The 19943-nt window shown below is 32.8% G+C and overlaps 1 protein-coding gene across 2 annotated transcripts in view; it reads right to left on the bottom strand.

The window, feature by feature from the left end:
* Nucleotides 1–19943, bottom strand: part of pnut (septin 7-like protein pnut) — a 57127-nt gene that overhangs the window by 30217 nt on the left and 6967 nt on the right. Inside the window, exon 1 of one of the 2 annotated variants that reach the window (XM_077431067.1) lies at nucleotides 14898–15407. The exons of the other annotated variant lie outside the window; for it this stretch is intronic. Within the exon in view, the coding sequence (XP_077287193.1) occupies nucleotides 14898–15191 (294 nt within the window). The 5' untranslated portion in view covers nucleotides 15192–15407. Of the gene's footprint in view, nucleotides 1–14897; nucleotides 15408–19943 lie in introns of those variants that run through there. 2 annotated transcript variants of the gene reach the window in all.

The raw sequence follows: 19943 nt of genomic DNA, 5'->3' as shown, positions 1-19943 counted from the left end.
TATTTTTTTTGTGTAAAATGTATCATAACAAAAATATTCTGTCTTAAAGTTTTTTTCTGAAGTGTCCACTTAATTCTGTCGGGCACTGTATGTTATTTCATTCGTCGTAAACACAATTATATACTTTTGAACGGTATATCAACACAGCAGATACGTCTTATCGTAAATGGAGCACAGGAAATGAGACGTCTTCAAAATTAAGTGATCTAATAATGTGTCTAAATTGCATCAAACGTAATATTACGTCATGTCGGCGAAGTCTATGTATGACACAATAAGTCTTTTTGTATGAAGTATTATACGAAAAATTGAATATGTATTTATTCCCATACATGTACATATAATAGGTGCTTTTCACGCGTAGATAATGTACGAAGAATGCGTCAACATTCCAATTCGAGAAGATCTAATCGTGGATCAAAAGCTTATTACTATCAAAAGCTCATAGCGATATTTCATTCGAACGCGGAACGCGCACGTTAAAAGGTTATAAATAACGATAAGTTGGAAAAATATTCTTATACGTTCATATCCACCAAACAAAATAATAAAATTGACTAATTTATTGCTATCTTACGTTTATTCTTTTTTATTGCTCCGCGTTTTAAAAAGGAAGTAAATGAACATCCAATAAAATAGAATTTCTTTATATTATGGGAATATCATACATATATTATCTAGTTTTTATATCGGTGCACAGCCAAATTAAATGATCATTTCATACACATAGAATAGATATACATAATATGAAAATTAAATTCATTTATTTTAAAAATATTATGAAGAAACCATAGAAATTAGTTGAAAGCATAATTTAAGTTAAATCTATGTGCAAAAAATTACCATCTGTAGATTCTTAACATATTGAATTGATTTAATGATAAAAATTTTATTTACAAAAAAATACATACAAATAACTTGCAGTACAAGTAAAAGTTGCAATAAACAATAAGCCATAATGACTAATAATTATCTAGTTTATTACATGAATAATATTTTAAGAAAGAGATGATGTATGAGAAATTCCCATGATGAATTCTCATTATATGTAAACAAATTCGATGTTAATCCCTGAAAAACTTTATCTGAAGTGTATATTATTTTATAACATTTTTTTTTTGCAATACCAAAATTAGGATAAAATTGTCAGTGTTGTAAAACTTACTCACAATATTATCTTAGATTCGGCACAAATGTATTGAAACAATGGCGTTTTAATTTTGAATTCACCAATCTAAAATAAACAATTGCTAATGCAACGAAAACGCAGACGGAAATGAGCAACAGAATAACTACATACATAGCTTACGCACGTCTACACATACATATTACATACACGGCAAGGAAATAAGATATCACTAGTATTTGAAATAAGACCATACGAGTAGTCAGTCAATCTTCATTCAAAACGAGCCGTGTAAGTACATGGGTATATATGTGTGTAATCACCAAGAGAAAACTAAACTACACGAGAATCCTTTTAAGGCATGTAAAATAGACTTGGGGTTGCCGATAGTATTATGCTGTCCAACCCCCAATGCTGAAAGTTCTTTGGCAGATTTTAATAACTTTAGATGTCTGAATTTTAGCTCAAATTGCATTTTCCCATCATCGATATGTGGTATAAAAATTTAGGACACAAATAAACTTAATATGCGAATATTCGTACAATATTTGCGCAAGTGTAGACAAGGTAAAGAGGTACCGAAGTGTGCCATCAATTAGATGCAAGGCTATAGTCTTCGATAAAAATAAAATCAGTTCCCACGATATACAAAAAAGCACGCGGTTAAAATTATCCCATAAATTCGGCACGATCCAAACAAAAGAGCACCGACGTGTGCAAAACATCAATTAACAACTTGGCACATTTAACGAGTTTCGACTTTATCATCAAATATATACATACACACAGAGCGATAAATTAATGTGAAAATTACTTATATTCAACACGATCAGTGTGTAATCGATATGATTATGTGGTAATGAAACCAGTGATATTCATCAAATATTAACTTTGCGTGTGCTCAATACTATTTTATGAACGTTTGTATGTTTAATAAATGACGTGTGACAAATTCGAGTGGAGAAAAGGTTTATAAATTTACATATTGCGTGTCTCCGTAAAATTAAACGTTAATTAAAGTTTCTCGAAAAGTAAAAGAAAATGACGGGTTCAAATCAAATCGATAGTTCCTCTTTATCTACATATATTCATTTATTTATTAAGAGTATTGATTGCAAAACTTGTTTTTAAGGACCGTACTTTGATTAAAGTAATCATCGCATTAATTTCTATAATGGTTCATATCAAAAACGCGTATCATGAAAGGTAAATGCTGATAATATTTCCATCGTCAATTAATTAAACCATTGCTTAAAAGCATAAAACCAACTTTTAATAACGGAAGAAGTGAAACTAATAAACCTTGAAAATACATTTAATTACACAACAGTGCAATAGAAGTAGTTATAAATTAGAGAAATAAGGAGACGTATGAAATTAGAAAGGAGTGCTGTGGGGATGATGGATGCTGTATTCAAATCTAAAATGCCACTGTGCCTGAAGAAAACGATCTTCGATCAATGTTTCTTACTAGTGATGCGACAATTGGCCATTGAACGTCAGAAAGCTACATAAGGTCCCAGTGCACTCAAAGAGTAACGGAACGCTGTATGCTTGGTATAACGAGGAGAGATAGAAAACGGAATACGTGGGTGAGAAGTGTGACGAAGGTGGTTGATGTAATGGCGAAATCTTTCTGAAAGTAGGCTACTTATGTAATAGTGCACAGATGTGATATTTCCCACATACCATTTACAAAGAACCCTTTTTTCAATATTTGTATACCTATGTATATGTACCTTAACTTAGAAAACATTGGAAACGACGATTAAGGGATATCAAAACACGCGAGACTAGAAAACTTTATAGGACAAGGTGGTAAACATGCAATTTCCCATCGATGGTTTTACGCTTCTAAAACCCAACGCACGTCTCAAAAAGCGTAGGGAATTAATACGATAAACGTGTACAAATAGAATCCGACGACATGCAAATTTAGTGGCGTGCATATACTTTGCAAGTGAACTCACGCGATGCATTTCGTATCGAAAAAATGCACATTTATAGAAACATTCTAAGCGCCGACAGCAATACAGTTACTTGAAGATACATATAATATATTTATACTTCAACAGTCAACTTTAACCGAACGCGAAATATTACGTACATATCTTACGAGAACTGACTCAAATGCCACTGAAATGAGATGAAAAGAAAATTAATCACACAAACATTCAGAAGTTCAGAATCAATGTAGGAACAGTTACACGTGTCTTCTTAGTCATGCGCTTCATATTGCACGTATATTTTTTATGAGTCAATAACTAGGGTGAGCATACGTCCCGTTTTGGCTGGGACTGTCCCGTTTTTAAGTGCTTTGCCTGTCGTTCATCCTGTCGTTTCCGTAAAATTGTTTGATTCGTCCCGTTTTGTCCGTCCACGACTTTTTTCGTTACTTATAAAATATGTATCCTAATATGGCACTACAAATATTTATAAAAAAAAAAATCAAATGCGAATTAACTTGAAAAGTCAATCAAAATGGTCTGATAATTATCTTTTGCAATATAATATACAGTTCTGAAAATTATATTAGATGATTCGATTTCGGCATCATTCAAAGTGTCTATAATTTTTTCAATGGGGTGTTGTTGGGATTGTTTTTAATTTTTTTTCTGCACTCAAATGGGCATTTGATAGAGGATACGGTTGTAATCGCCAAATGTTAAAATGAGAGTCTAATAACATTTGGTATACAAAATTTTATATGAAATAAAAGGAAAAATATTTTTTAATTGTACTCGAAAAATTATTTTTACATCTAAGAACCAGGGCGGCGACCCGACACAAAAAGAAGTACTAGGGCGGCAAACTGGTCAGATCTGGCCCGGCTACACCACTGCTTATATTTAATACTTTAGTTAGAATACAAATTTTTATATTTTTTTAATTTTAGATGCCTTTCATATACAAAAATGGGCTTGAAAGAATAGATTTAGAAAAAATAGATAGATATGCCTTATTCGACTTAATCGAAAACATACATAACTGCCGGAAGTGATGACGAATTAGATGATTAGATAATCTTATTGTTTCGGAGACATTGTTAGATAATTATTTAGAAAAACATAATATTTCTGAATTGACAATTCTTGTGCCTCCATTAAATATTACTCAAATAGAATCAATTAAAGAATTTTCAATATCAAATAATGATCAAATAAAATCAACACAACACAACATCACAAACTAAACCTAATTCAACATCTTCCAGTCAAATAATTTTTGTGGAAAAAATACAAAATTTCAAATATACCATCGAAATTTACAGTAAAATCGATGCTGCTAGATTCAATAAAAAAATTAGAAACGCTGTGTTTCAATAAGGACAAGAATTGTTTCAAAACTTTTCATGAAACGTATCGAATGCACGATGATGCATACATGAATCTTTTTATAATGAAAAAATAAAACAGCATTTTTTTATTATTTTTCCCATAATCTAAATACGATTTTATACTAGCCTGTTTTATTGTTAAAAACAAAAAAAATCATGCACTGTAGGGTTAAGGGGGTATTCTAGTCTAGAAATTTGAAAATATCGATTTTTTTTTTTTGTTTCATATTTTCAAGTTTAAACCTTTAAAAATATGTCCTTAAGAGGATTTTTCAAAATTCAAATTATTTTCGGAGATATAGCTGTTTTAGTGACGTAGCATCCAACCGGCGCGTAACGTTACCCGAAACTTAAAACGCGTTTTTCTCGAAACTACTTTTTCCAACGAGTGTGACATGATATCTCAAGTTCTAATGGACTAATTAACTTAAAATTTGGTGTGGTTCTTTTTTATATATCCCTCTATGGTCGGTACCAGAATTATGTAAAAATATTGTTTCTTAATATTTTTAAAAAATTCAAAACTTTGAAAAAAAAAGGCCAAAAAATGTCATTTTTTTTCAAACAGTTGCCATTTCGCGAAAAATTTTTTTTTTATTTTTTTCCGAGGTACGGACCATAGCGACACTCTTATTAAGAATCTTTTCTTTTTTTTTTTTTCGGATGACTAGAAGGGTTGGAATCGTGTCAAGATGGAGGCACCCTTTTTTACCTCCCCCACTTTACCAGCCTGTAATTTTTTCAATTTTTAATGTTTTTTTTTCATTTTTGTTATGTATTATTGAAATATTAATAAACATATAATAAAAAAATGCATATCAAAAATGTTGTTAGTTTTTGTTTTATTGAATTTTAAAAAACGCCCAAAATTTGTCCCTCTAGACTAGAATACCCCCTTAAGAAAGCTAATCTACTTGCGATATTTGTTAGTACAAAAATGAAAAATTATACTAATCACTTAAAGACAAACTATTATAATTCAAAAATTAAAAATAATTATTTTTATATAATCTTTTGTCCATACCTAGTCCTCTTGTTTCAAGTCACGGCACGCCATACATATGTATTATATATGTAGATACATACATATATACAAAATGTATAAACATTCTAAAATAACGAAGATATTCAGCGTCGCCAATATAAATAATTCAACTTCGAAATGAAAACCAAATGACCACAAAAGGCAAGCGCAATGTTTTATTTATTATTATTTAGAAGTCTTTTGACTGTGAAATATTCGGAAACAGCGATCTTCAGAAACGATTACATCTATCTACATATCATAAACACTCGAGTGTGAAAATTGTGTACCATTTTCGGTGAACATTGCCAAATAGAAAACAAGTATGGTATATATTTTTCAGAATAAATTTGCATATTACGTACGTATAACGAGAATGGCTTAATTATACAAAAGAGAGAGAGAGAGAGAGAAATCAAGTCCCCTTTAATCGATAACGGATATTGGGCATGTGTGCGACCGTTTCGATGAAATTGATGAAATCAAGCACAAGAGATTGTCCGTGTATAATCGGCTGACAACTCGTCGAAAAAAAAATTTCAAATTATTGCCTCTTACCCATCCCGTATAAACAGGTTACGAAATTGTAATCAACGCTGTACAAAGTCATTACACGTTGAAACGTATAAAAACATACATATAATGTATTAGCGTAACAAATTAAGCAAAAGCTGCGTATCGTATAAAAATTTAATTAAACAAGACACGTCGAGGTTTATGCTTGCTGGGATGAATTCAGAATACTCACTATAAAATTAAATTACGCGTATGTTCATGTATGTATAAATAATTACTGTTTCGTATGGGCCTAAATGATTCTACGTTTCTATATATGTAATACAGCATATAATACTTAAAGCTAAATAGCGCCAAATTTAAGCTTTAAAATTGATTCATGGAACGAAAATAGACGTTAATAAATTAACAAGTATATTTGCGGTCACTTGCTTACAAGCAAAATGGTTTTAATCAAATCGTCTCGTTTATTTACGAAAATAAACCGCAGACGAGGACAAACGGTCAATTATATTAAGTTTCTTTTAGTATTAATGGCGGGTCATAAAATGGTGCCAATTTCGATTGAAAAAGGTTGAAGCCCTGTAAAAGATAATATTAAAACCGAAATAGAACGAAATTGTCTACTTACACAGAGTAACGCTAAAAAACTGTTGGTTTCTTGTCGTTTATGAGTTTTGGTTTTTGCAGTCTTATACTCAAAATCTAGTATTGCTGTGCCAAAAGTATTGGAATCAACAGTCAGGTGTTTTCACCATTGATTGTGATTTTTATTGATATTCACTGTCATATTTGAAGTCAATGGGTCAAATTTGAGTTGACCCATTTACTTCAAATAGATAGTCACCGCACCGTTATTACTTTATCTATGCACGTACGTAGTAACAATAGATGAAGTTGTGTGATCATGCGAAAATTCAAACTCGAGATTTTGACTGATTCGAACTCGGAATCGATCACGTTTTCATGATCTAGAAAAAATATGTGTGTGTGTATGTATAATGTGGGTATTTTTTGAACACCGTTAGTCCTATCGAACTGAAACTTAGTATCGGTTACTGAAATCTTATCGATACGACGTAGATTTTTTTTTAAATTTTTAAGTTGACCGGAAATGGTACCTCCCCTTATAGGTGTCCTCTTTTTTAAAGTTTTTGAATTCAATTATCTCCCAAACCGCTAACTGAATCGGACTGACATTTTTTTTAAATGTAATTGAAATTATAAATTTATTTTTAAATATTTTTACCTGAACCGGAAGTAGTACTTTTACTCTAGAGAATCAAGGTTTTTTAAGTTTTTCTCAGAAAACTTTTGGTTTATTTAAGCTTTAACTATTATTTGGCAAATTTTTTATTTCACCACGTTTATAAGGATTGGTTTTCTATCTCAATATTTTTTTTATTGTCTAAACGTACTAACTCAAGCGGTAATTGCAATTTAAATGCTTTCGTTGTGTATACGGTTGTAACGCGAAATGTGTTGGAGCAACCGAGATGACATGTAGTCCGACCGCTATACTCTGTGAGGTGGAATACATGCCATCTCGCTTGCTCCAACACATTTCACGTTACAACCGTGTACACAACGAAAGCATTTAAATTGCAATTACCGCTTGAGTTAGTACGTTTAGATAAAAAAAAAACAAACTGAGATAGAAAATCAATCCTTATAAACGTGGTCAAATAAAAAAATTTGCCAAATAAATGAAAAATAGCACGAAAAAATATATATTTTTGACTCATAAAAATTCGCTAGACAATTAATTATAAGTATTTTAAAGCAATGAAATATCACAATCAATAGGAAAAACATCTGACTATTGATTCCAATACGCACTATGAGCACAGCAATACTAGAGTTAAAGACCGCAAAAGGCAAAAAACTGTAAAAATCGCGCATTTTTTTAAACGCTCATATCTCGTAAACGATCACCAACCAACAAAAATCATTATCATATTCGAATTCAGTGGGTCAAAGTTAGTAAAGATTGCTTAGTCTCCGCTCTGGTAACTCAAAAACGTGATTTCTTGTTGCTCAGTATTATTACTATTCATGTTGTAACTTAATTTTAAATCATGTATCAATCCGAAAGCACCCGTTGAAATTTCAACGGGCATAAAACTAGTATAATATATATGATAGGCGCACAAATTCCACTGACGCCTCAGGTGAAGATTTCAACGCATTCGGTTTTTCTCCTTTTCTAAAAAGCCTAGTAGCGCTTGTATCCCGATTAATTTCTGGATCTGAATAAAAATTTTAATGAACTAGTTGAATTTGTTTCATTTTACGGACAAATCCATTCATTCGACGAGCATTAACGCAACACCAGTCCTTACTTAATAAAAGCGTCATTGCGATGTTGAAAACTCGCTATCTTTTCACATAAACGCACCCCACAAGGCAATTTCAAAAGGTTTTAAATTAATGTCTACGTATACAGAAACACTGTATACCTCAAAACTGATTTACATTCAGAGCAACCGCGTGCTGGTGGATTTAAGCCCTCCACACAAGGGGGAACACACAGACTTTGGACAGCTTCAAGAGTGAAAATAGTTATTTTACTGGATAAAACATAAGTAGGCAGTCGTCCGAAAAACGAGGGGAACGACATGAAGTAAAATAATCAATAAAATAAAATAAAAATACTACCAGTAAACAAGTAATTTAAAATGCATCTACATATGTATCTGCTGAGTGATCAGTTTCGTGTAACACGTTATGGTCCGTACGCACCAAACCAACGACGATGTATTTTATTCACAGTAAATACTGTTTTTCATGAAAATCACATTTCTGTTTTGAATACATACGTCTGAAGAAACATATTATACATATATGTAACTACTAGAGAACTTATATTCGATCATATAAAGTATTTAAAACGCCAGATAAAATATATTACAATCAGTAATACACTTTGACAATAACATACATATACATATAATACATAAAATATAGATATATTAAACTAAATAAAATATCTATATGGTAATTTTCAACTACTGAGATTTTTTTAAATAAATGTAAGTGAATAATAAATATGGCCACAGAGTGAATAGGTTTCGAATATACTGGGCTAGATAACACTGAGCTTAATGGTCCGTACGCACCAAACCAACGACGATTTTGGGCCAACTTTTAAAACCAGTAGCGTACAAAATATCGAAATAAAAATTAAATTAAAAAATTGAAACTAAATATCAAAATTAAGCTAACGAGCGAGATTGAGCTAAAATTAGATCATCGTTGATGTTTTGAATTACAACAATGTTTTGAATTACGACGATACGCATTACAACCAGAGAAATATTATAATTTCTCTGATTACGAGAGAAAAAAACCTTGTTATTGTTTCTTATAAGTCGTCACGATATACTACTGTGTTTCCCCCTTCGGAAACATTTAACCAACGACGATTTTGGGCCAACTTTTAAAACCAGTAGCGTACAAAATATCGAAATAAAAATTAAATTAAAAAATTGAAATTAAATATCAAAATTAAGCTAAAATTGGATCATCGTTGATGTTTTGAATTACGACGATACGCATTACAACCAGAGAAGTATTATAATTTCTCTGATTACGAGCGAAAAAAACCTTGTTTTTATTTCTTATTAAAAGTCGTCACGATATACTACTGTGTTTCCGCCGCCGATGAGACATTAAACAAAAAAACTGTCGGTGATTTGTCAAACGGTTTTTTTTCTTTCGTCGAAATAAAATTAATAATCACACATTATCCGATAAATTTTACCTCTGAGATGGATTTAATTATTTGATTTATTTCGACGAGAGAAACAATTGAAGACATTATCCGATAAAATTTACCTCTGAAATGATTTAATTAATTGATTTATTTCGACGAGAGAAACAATTGAAGACTAAAAAAATTTCGTTTGATAAACCGACAACGTACCGGATTGGGACCATCGCTAGGTCACCCATACTTATACATGAGATATTCTCAGTAACTGCGCATTACGGGGAAGTAAAAATAATAATTCTTTGATTTTTTTTTCGATCTTAGTGCGTATCTTCGTAAGTCAAAACATCTTCGACAAACAAAAGTCGAGGATTACCTGTATGTGATTGTTGATGATCTAATTTTAGGTCAATCTCGAAAATTTATTTAAATTGGGCATGTTCTGTTTTAACTTTCAATATTTTATTTTAATTTTAATATATTGATTATAATTTTATTTTGATATTTGAATTTAATTTTAATATAATAATAATAGTTTTAATTTTGACACTTAATTTCAATTTTTAAATTTAATTTTTATTTCGATATTTTGTACGCTACTGGTTTTATCCTGCTGGTTAAAACGTTGGACCAAAATCGTCGTTGGTTTGGTCCGTACGCAGCATTACATGAATAAACGATAAATAAAAATTTTCATTTTATCGCATGAAATGGAAGCGATCAAATCAATGTGTAAAATGAAAAATTTGTTTCATTATAATACATCGAAAATATATTCAATAAAACTAATTTGAACATTATTTCTGTTGACGTACTACATCAACTGTTGATATTTTGAAATAAGAGATTCGACAATTATTATCTGAGTATTTTAAGTTTAACCCATCATAAACGATAATACAGTGTTCTTTCTTATACAAACTGAACGATAATACATTCCAAGAGCTCGAAAAGTCAATATTAGTGTGAAAATTGAAGTCAACATCAAAGAAGAGTAAATAAATCGACATATGTACATACTTTCAAACGTATTACAAAAAAAGTAAAAATCAGCACCAAATGCTCTTATCATACATCAAAGAATATAATGATAAAGAAAGTACTTTATTTGAATCCAAAGTCCAATCCTGATGAAGATTCATAAAAAAAATTCACGAAATTTCATCATTATTTTTTACATTCCTTTTTTTTCATGAAAAATAATACGGTATCAAAACAAATTGTAAAATAAATTAGATGTATGTAATAGATATGCACTTTCGGGGATATTTTCGGACGTATTTATTAGTACAAGTCCACCATTTTACATTCGGGGCTGCATTGAGAGTTAGGGGGTGAATTTCGGCTGGATACTTTTATGAATCACCAACGTACGCAGGTTTCGGGCAGGTTCCCCTCCAACAATTCGACGTAACTTTTTTGGGGGTGGCTCTGACGCGTCATGTGCGCCTCTGGCCGACATCGATTTTCTCATTTTGGACGAGGGGTAGAAACAACCCGTCCAAATCTAGCTGCCACCCTTAATTTTAACCTTGAATGTGGGATTGCATCCAGAGGATGCGCAAGCCAGAAACATTTGGCAGAGGCAATAGCATTGCTCCCAATAAAAGTAAGGAAACCTTTATATTTTCATTTTATATGAATCCACAAAAGACGGTTCATGTGTGACGTACTTTGTACGATATCATGTGCTGCACTGCAGGCGTTCACATGTGCATTTAATCGAACGCAACGAGACGAACGCTTCTCAAACTAAATACTACCAGTAGAAAATGCGATTTCTTGTTTTCACTAAGTAAAATATGTTTTTAATGTCATTATACTCAGTTTAGAAGGCAACACTGTTTCGAAACCTATTAAGGATTTTTAAATACGACACGGCTTAATTAAATTGGTCATTATGTATGCTTTCAAAATGTCACTGGAATAATCTTGCTTTTAATTCATTATTAATTTTCAAGGCATTTGTAATAAAAAAAAATTAAAACAAGTATGATTATCACACAATAACCACTAAAAACTGGTAATTTTAAAGTATTCCAATGGGTGTGAGGGCGAAATTGTGCATATATCACACCTATGATGTAAAATCTAAAAAATTACATTACCAGTAATAGCAGCAACAACGTTTGCAGTTATCGTTACTGCTTAAGAAAGGTACGAGTATTTGATAATTATTTCTATTACATAAGTATTGATTTTAATATATATATATATATATATATATATATATATATATATATATATATATATATATATATATATATCTATTATAAATGCAATTTTCACAAATGTATCTAAAAAAAGTGACCTAAGACTGGACGTGATATGATAAATCAAAATATACCTTTTAGAAGCAATTATCGGTAAACGAAACTAAAGATAGTGATATATTAAAAACATAATCAATAAATTCACATTGCAAGCCAAAGCGACTTATTCTGATTCAATAATATTTAAACCGGCTCAAAAAACTAAAATAGTTAGTTCAACACCCGAATAACTGCTGTAGCATTAGCCAAGATGATTTAACTCGAATGACTTTATTCCAAAACGATAAATAAGTTATACTAATATGCACCAATATTATAAACAGGAAATTCCATCAAAACACTCATTCAATGAGAAGTCTCTCAAAGATAACCGCTGGACGAGGTAACGCATAGTGGGTGATTCACCGAGTGCTGAGTGCGTATATAAAGCGAGCGCGTAATTCGAGTTACACGGTTGCAAGTGTTATGCATCAACACACTTACACGAACTTGAATGCAGTAAAAAAGGACCCTAGACTACCGGCAATCAAAGGGGAGCGAAAGGCCACCCCTTGAGGGGTATTGGTAGCTGGAAAGACAGGGGTTGAATAGAGCACCTTACGGCACGCAATATGAAAATCCCAACGCATTATTAGAAAAGAACAATCAAACAAAATCCACAATTACGGCTTTCAGAGAGAACGAAATGATTGAATAGCATAAGATTATGGATCAATTCAAAATGAAATAAATAACATTGTCGCTATACATAAGTTCAAACAGTAATATTGCACAACGTCAAGATCGATAATAGCTTGGAAGTAAAAAGTTACTTGGAATCGTAAGGACTTTTTCAACTGAGACTAATAAAAAATATTTCAAAGTCTCTCGATTTCAAACTAAGAAAAAGGGGGGGGGGGCAAGAGTGAATCGCCAACAAGAAAAAGGTTTTAAAAACTTTGGTTAGACTTTGACTCATATGATGAATCAGAAATACATACCACTTATTTAGATTGAATGGCACGTTCTCAATTCCAACTCTGCGTCTCATTCCGCTTTTATTACCCGTTAGACGGGTGGTAAAACTTGGCTATTTCAATATCATTCACGGAGAAATTAGTTTCGTTTATTTTCAGAAATAGATAAGTCACATTTCACGAAATACGCGACGTATGATTGGGAGTAAAATAGAAAATGCTAATTTAGGAGCATATTGAAGACTGCAAAATGAACAAATTTTCTTCGCGGGGAGGAGGGGAGCTTATAATAATGAAATAGGGTGGAGAAAATAACATTTTAAAAGCGGCCGTTCACTTTTTCGAGCCAGGAAGTCGTAACATTTATAATGCAATAAAAACAAATGATCTCGCCTGGGGCGGCATCATCCAGACACGAAAGGGTTTTTCATATGTACACATGTAGTATTCTTTCGCACAATCTCATCTCCATCTGAAGTTCAAACATTTGAAATATTCAAATTTTGTAAAATAATATAAGTAAAAAAAAAATCGGAAAATGTATGGCCGTACCTGAGATATATTTATTGTTAATTATTTTAAAAACCAGGATAACACTCATTATATAAGCCACTTCCGGTTATTTTTTCTTCATTTTCCACTTCGTTTCAAGTTGGTTTTCTTACTTAACGCTCCCCCTCTTGAAAAGAGCAAGTGGGTAAATTATATTAACTCAAGCAAAGAAATTTGATACACAAAAAGGCTATGCAAAGTTTTAAGTTTCAAGAAAGGAGATACGTTCTTTTCAATTGTAATATTTTAAAAAATACGATCAAAATGAAGATTTAGAAAGTTTGATTGCAATCATTCATATTCGCTCGAATGCAACGCGAATTCAGTAGGAAAAATCGCACAGGCGAAACTAATCGATTTTCCCCGCACACGTTAGAATAGAATGCATGAATTTCGCAGTCGATTATTTAAAACGCATTCATTACCGGAAGTGAAATGGGAAAACGACCAACATAAGGTGAAAAGCTCCATTGAATGAAGTTATTTCAGTTCGCAAACTGAAAGATACGCGCTCGCATTTATCAACTTGCGATCAATCAAAAAGTGGTAAGGGTTTGCACATATGTCCAGTTGTCCAGTATCGGAAAGCATAATGATGATTTCGCAGTGTTAGTCCGATATTTTAATGAAAAAATCGATTACACCATACGTATAAAATAAATAAACGCGTCTACATGTATGTATGCAAATATATACATGGAAATAGATAAAAATTATTGAATTTGAATATATATATACGTTACTTATATTTAAAAAATCGATCTTATACATCTTAACATCGACGAACAGAAACTAATTAAATATGAAATCTAATACCTCGAATCCTTATTATTATTAGACCTTCGGTTAATTTTCTATATACGTATAATTACCTGGTAGCTATCAGCGTTTGGTAAACATGTGAATCGGTATTTTTCCAAAAAGTAGAGGTAAAATTTAAAGCCCAATATGTTAAGGGTAAAACCATCTCGTAAACTTCCACATATCAGTGTTTCAAATCCCTTCATGCGATCGAAAACCGTACCAACGGGATGGTTCGAGAAACTTTTTACTATATGTACATACGTTTCAATATCCATTCCCACCTAATGCGAGGCCATGTGAAAAGATCCTAAAATCCCGTCAAGGGAATGAACTTTGCGCAAAGCGAAGAATAAAAGCTGAATCTATACATATATATTGACCTTGGACTCGGCGACAGGGCCGTGCATAGCGTCTATAGATGCGTTACCATGCCAACGCGTCCTCTTCCCCATAGTACAAAGTTACGTGCAAATCTCATCACTTACACCTATCTAGGGGGGACACGGCTGAAAAGTGAAGCTGAAAACCTTGAATAGGGTATCGACCAAACCACAGGGCGGTGCGGTAGGTCAGTGCGTTGTCTCTAAGAGGACTCACCATCGATTCGGGCTGGTCGATGAGCCTCTGTCTGAGGGCGAGTCTCTCGAGGCTGGCGAGACGACAAGAGCCTCCTGCGGCGTCACCTCTGTCCCTGATGCTAGCTGCAGCAGCTGCAGCCGCCCCCGGCATGCTGAAGGAAGCAGACGAGTGTCTGGGAAGTGTGGGCGGAGGCACGGGCCTGGCGCGCCCCAGCAGCCCTCCACCAGACGTGTACTGGTACGAGGATAAGCTCGAGGAGCCGCCCCCGACGCCTGCGCCCCCCACGCGACCGTTCACCCCGTTGCCGTTCATGACTCACTGCCGCATATCACACACACACATACACAAATAAATGCAGGAAAACTGGCGAGAAAGTCCCCCTATCCCTACCCGAGTATCACAGATTTAATGGTGGAACACTAGGCGGTTTTAAAATTGGCACTGAGTTTATTAGGCACGTATTTATTTGGTCGCAAGTGAGACGAGGGGCGGCACACGCCTACTTCGAACGGCGCCCGCGGCTCGAATGAAGCGGCTCGCGCGCCACTGAACTCCCCCACCAAATGCCCGTTCAAGAAGGGAACATCTACATTGATGCACATTCATAATGCTACATACATGTGTTCATGTGTGCGTGTGTGTTTGGTTACTGCCGTGAAAACGCAATCGACCAAAAATCAGGATATTGCTTTTACTCTTAAAATTATCTCGTAAAAAATATATCGCCTTTGATAAAAAGTTTGAAGAATGCCCGAAATATTTCCAAAAAACGAACAAAATGCACAACCAGGATTTTCATTATAAGTAAGCATATTGTAATTAAAAACATAATATACATTCTTCTAATTCATTCAAAGACATGCATTTTTTTTTCAAATATACGATACATATGTACATATGAGATATTATTTATTTTTATAACAGTATATAATTTTACCTATCAAAAACCAATAACAAAAAAATATAAGGTGTATGTTAGTACTCCCTCCCTACTAACAATACCCCTTTCCAATCAACTCCCCAACAACAATAAAACAGGACATATTTGCATTATATTACTCACTTGAAGGAGACAAGACGTACTTCATCTTCATGCGGGAATTGATAATGTTAGAATCTACCCTAATATAAGACATCGATGCTCGATTCGTCAAATAAAATACTAATGGTGTTGGTTGGTTAATAAAGTTTTGTCATAAACATTTCAAGTTTTTTTCCAAATGAATATACACATACATACAGTGAATAAATATTACAGTGACATCTATGCAAAAATGCATAAACTACATTATTTCTTAATTTCAGTGCGAACTTCCATCATTGATGAAATAAAAAAAGCAAACAAAAACAGAAAATAATCATAAATCAATATAAATATTGACGAATTATTTTTTCATCACATTGTTTCCTACAATGTTTTTTTAAAATTAATAACATAGTACGTATGTACATTTATATGTACGCTTGTTTATTTTAAATTCTTTAATTTTATTGCTGTAACAGACTCCATTGATTATGATGTATATACATAGGTATAATGGCGCACATTTTCGAAGAATGCCCAACACCTCTAACAAATCGTCCTTTCCAATTTGTATCTTTACAATAAAATTCGCCAGGCCATTGTACACGAAAAGCACAATGACCCGAACAATACGATTCAAATGTAAATCGTGTTACGATCCACCAGATTTTAAATGCAATCTGAGCTTTCAATCTGGACAAATTGGTCAACGGATCGATAACAATATGCACACCGGAAAACTGTAACTGCACGATTAAAATACATCTCGCAATCTATCATAAGACATAAGACGAAAAACAAACGCAAAATCCTTTGCTAAGCTTAGATAAAGCGCATACGGTACAATGCAGCAGAGTCGAACACTGCCGTTGCAACAAGCACGTATGTAGTTGCATTTATAAAACAGATTCCGAGAAGACGATAAATCGAAGAAACTGTTCCGAAGGCACCCTTGAACGGCATACTAATAAGATCACAGATAAAACGAGAATAATATACTCGTATCCAGAAGAAAAGAAAACGAAACTGTACTCTCGATTAAACTTGATTTCACCCAAGACCATTTAGATTTTTGATCGTTTTCGTCTTGCAGTCTTTTGACATGTAAATAGACTTTATTAAAATTATAAATTTTATTTTCAATATTGCGAGTCGGAGGAAAAAAAATCTGCATCAAAAATCTTTTATCTTAGTAATGCCGTTGGGAAATAGTCACGCGATTATATTACAAAACCTTTTAAGAGCTTTCAAGCTGATATTCATTCATTACATTTTTGAGGTAATGAAATATCACCTACAATATTCACAAAAATAGCATTCAATAGTTCGGTTATATCGCGAACACACACGTATCGTTGGCCAACATTAGACACGCAATCTCACATTTTCCACAATGGTAAAACTACTGCATAGCGCAAAAAAACACAGACTTCAACTCCAATGGGTCAAAAATGAAATATAAAACAAAAAGTAGGACGACAAAACGATTAAACTTTGACATTGAAATTTTATTAGATTAAATATGTAAAAATTTCACTACCCATAATGGCAGTGTTGATTAATAACGTCGGAATGGTTTCCAGGCCGAGAGCGCCCCATATTTATACCCGTTGAGCACAACATACATACATACATACACATTTAAACTATTGGTCGATGAGTGGGGCGATCCCATTGGCCGTTACATACGGCTTATTCATTCGGCGAGGACATTTTGGTGCGAACGAGAGATCAGGTGATAAGTAGTCACCGGAGCCTGAGGGGGCCGTGTATTGTTCAAAGGTTGTAAATGCATTGTTAAAGGTTTGCCGAACAATGGATAGCACTGTGACTATCCTACCTCTAGTGAAAAGCCATCGGTCCACGAGCGCCACCCACCTAATCTCTACGTTACAATATTCTACAAATAAAATATTTTTCTAACCTTGAAATACTCAAATTTAACATAACGAGTGAAAATATATTAAAATGGTAACCTATTTTTAATAATATACGATTTGTAAATGAAATATTCAGAATCAGAGAGCATCTGAAACACATAAACGAATATGTTCAAATACAAAATTTTCAAAACGTCTTTCGTCAACCAACGAGGCTGATAAATCGATGGTACAAAATGGTTAAACCGGCTGAGATGGGAACGGACGATGATGACCAGCCGCATCGGTCCATATAGGGATGATGATGGGTAGAAAGTCATCGCATGTTCGTCGTATTGATCGACTCCTATACCATAAACGAGCTTCCGGCAATGCGGAATGAAACAATATCAAAGGGGACGTTCACCTCTAGTGTGTCAAACCCGAAACGGACACTCGAAACAATTCTGGAGGAGCCACATCAATTCGTCATCGACGTAACAATGCGATTGAGTAATCGCAGCAATAAGATCAAATTTCGTGTAGAAGTCACGTACAAATGTCTCGCAAATTCTCTTCGGGCACGTCATGATTGATAAACAATACTCAAATACTATACATACAAAAATAATATAATACTGTGATAGTACAAAAAATTGTCCGATTGCATCAATATTATTTCCAACGATGCGATAAAAGATTTAGATCACTATACATATACATTTATAAAAAAAAATTAAAAACATATCACAAATTAGATAAACGTTTTCCGATAAAATAACAAAATGTACGTACCTTGTTGAGAATTCAGTCGATAGTTTGCAAAAATACAAACCGAACTAAGCACATACATTATTATATGAATTATATTAAAGTCTAAAAATACATAAAATATCATTTTGATCGGCAATATTTTGCAGTGTTTGTGAAATTTAATTGCGAACCGATCGCGTGCAACATCATCGTTTCAAGTGAGTGCATTTTTTTTCTCTATTATTTTCTAAATACTTACATATAAGTGAAATCGTTTTACGCATATGCAAATAATTAACATCGATTTTTATTGCCATCAGTGATTGATTAAGCGTGTTAATAAATGAGGATAAATCTTTTATACTAATTTTAATAATCAACTCGTGACATCTGTACTTAAACGCTACGAACTAATGATGTTTGCAACTAATTAGAACTAAAATTAAATTACATTGGAATCACTTACCATCTTCAAAATAATGAATACACATATTTGTACAATTTATGAAAAAGAAAACGAGATAAAATTTTAATAATTAATAAATTTAAATAAAATACATTGCTATGACCTCTATCGGGGAGGGAAGAAATAATACAGAGGCGTGCTATATGAATTTTTTTCCAACAAAAAATTGGGACATTAAAATCTAAAATAAAATGATTTTTTTTTTACTACGTTCGGACATATGTGGTAGGATGGGCATGCAATAAATTTTGATAATGCGTGCTATCAATTGATAATATAATTTATTATCAATAACAATGAATCAGTGGAATTAATAATTATATATAAAAATACTGTCACATACACAACATCAATTATATAATATAATAATACTTGACTAGTGTGAGAAATACATACATCAGGACTTTTAGGCAGTCTGTAAAAGAAACACACGAAAATGTACATATGTATAAAAGAGTCGACTATTAAGTCACGTATGTATAATAATAAATGCATAAAAATTACAATTGTAAATACACAAACACACTTCAAAAACAATCAAAGAACATCATAATATACAATATATACAATGGCCGACACAACTACCTATGTATTACAATAGCCATTCACAACACCATAAACGTTATTGGACATACACATCATCATTGGTATAATAGCCGACTAGTATGAATCCACGCAAGCTTACTGTTATGAATTTCACACAATCGAATTTACTACAAAAAAATCGAATTCGTTATTACTAGTCACCGGAGCCTGAGGGGGCCGTGTATTATTCAAAGGTTGTAAATGCATTGTTAAAGGTTTGCCGATAATACAATAGATAGCACTGTGACTATCCTACCTCTAGTTATTACAGTGGGAAAAAAAGGTTATTGTTCAAATATACACTTAATAGCCTAATATATAATTTCGAAAGAGACTTTGTATATATATATATATATGTATGTAAGTATTGTTGGTTC

Source organism: Arctopsyche grandis, chromosome 1 (assembly GCF_051622035.1).
Source record: "Arctopsyche grandis isolate Sample6627 chromosome 1, ASM5162203v2, whole genome shotgun sequence".
In the NCBI taxonomy this organism is placed as follows: domain Eukaryota; kingdom Metazoa; phylum Arthropoda; class Insecta; order Trichoptera; family Hydropsychidae; genus Arctopsyche; species Arctopsyche grandis.
The sequence above is the reverse complement of the archived record's forward strand: the minus strand, read 5'-3'. Positions and strand labels throughout refer to the sequence as shown.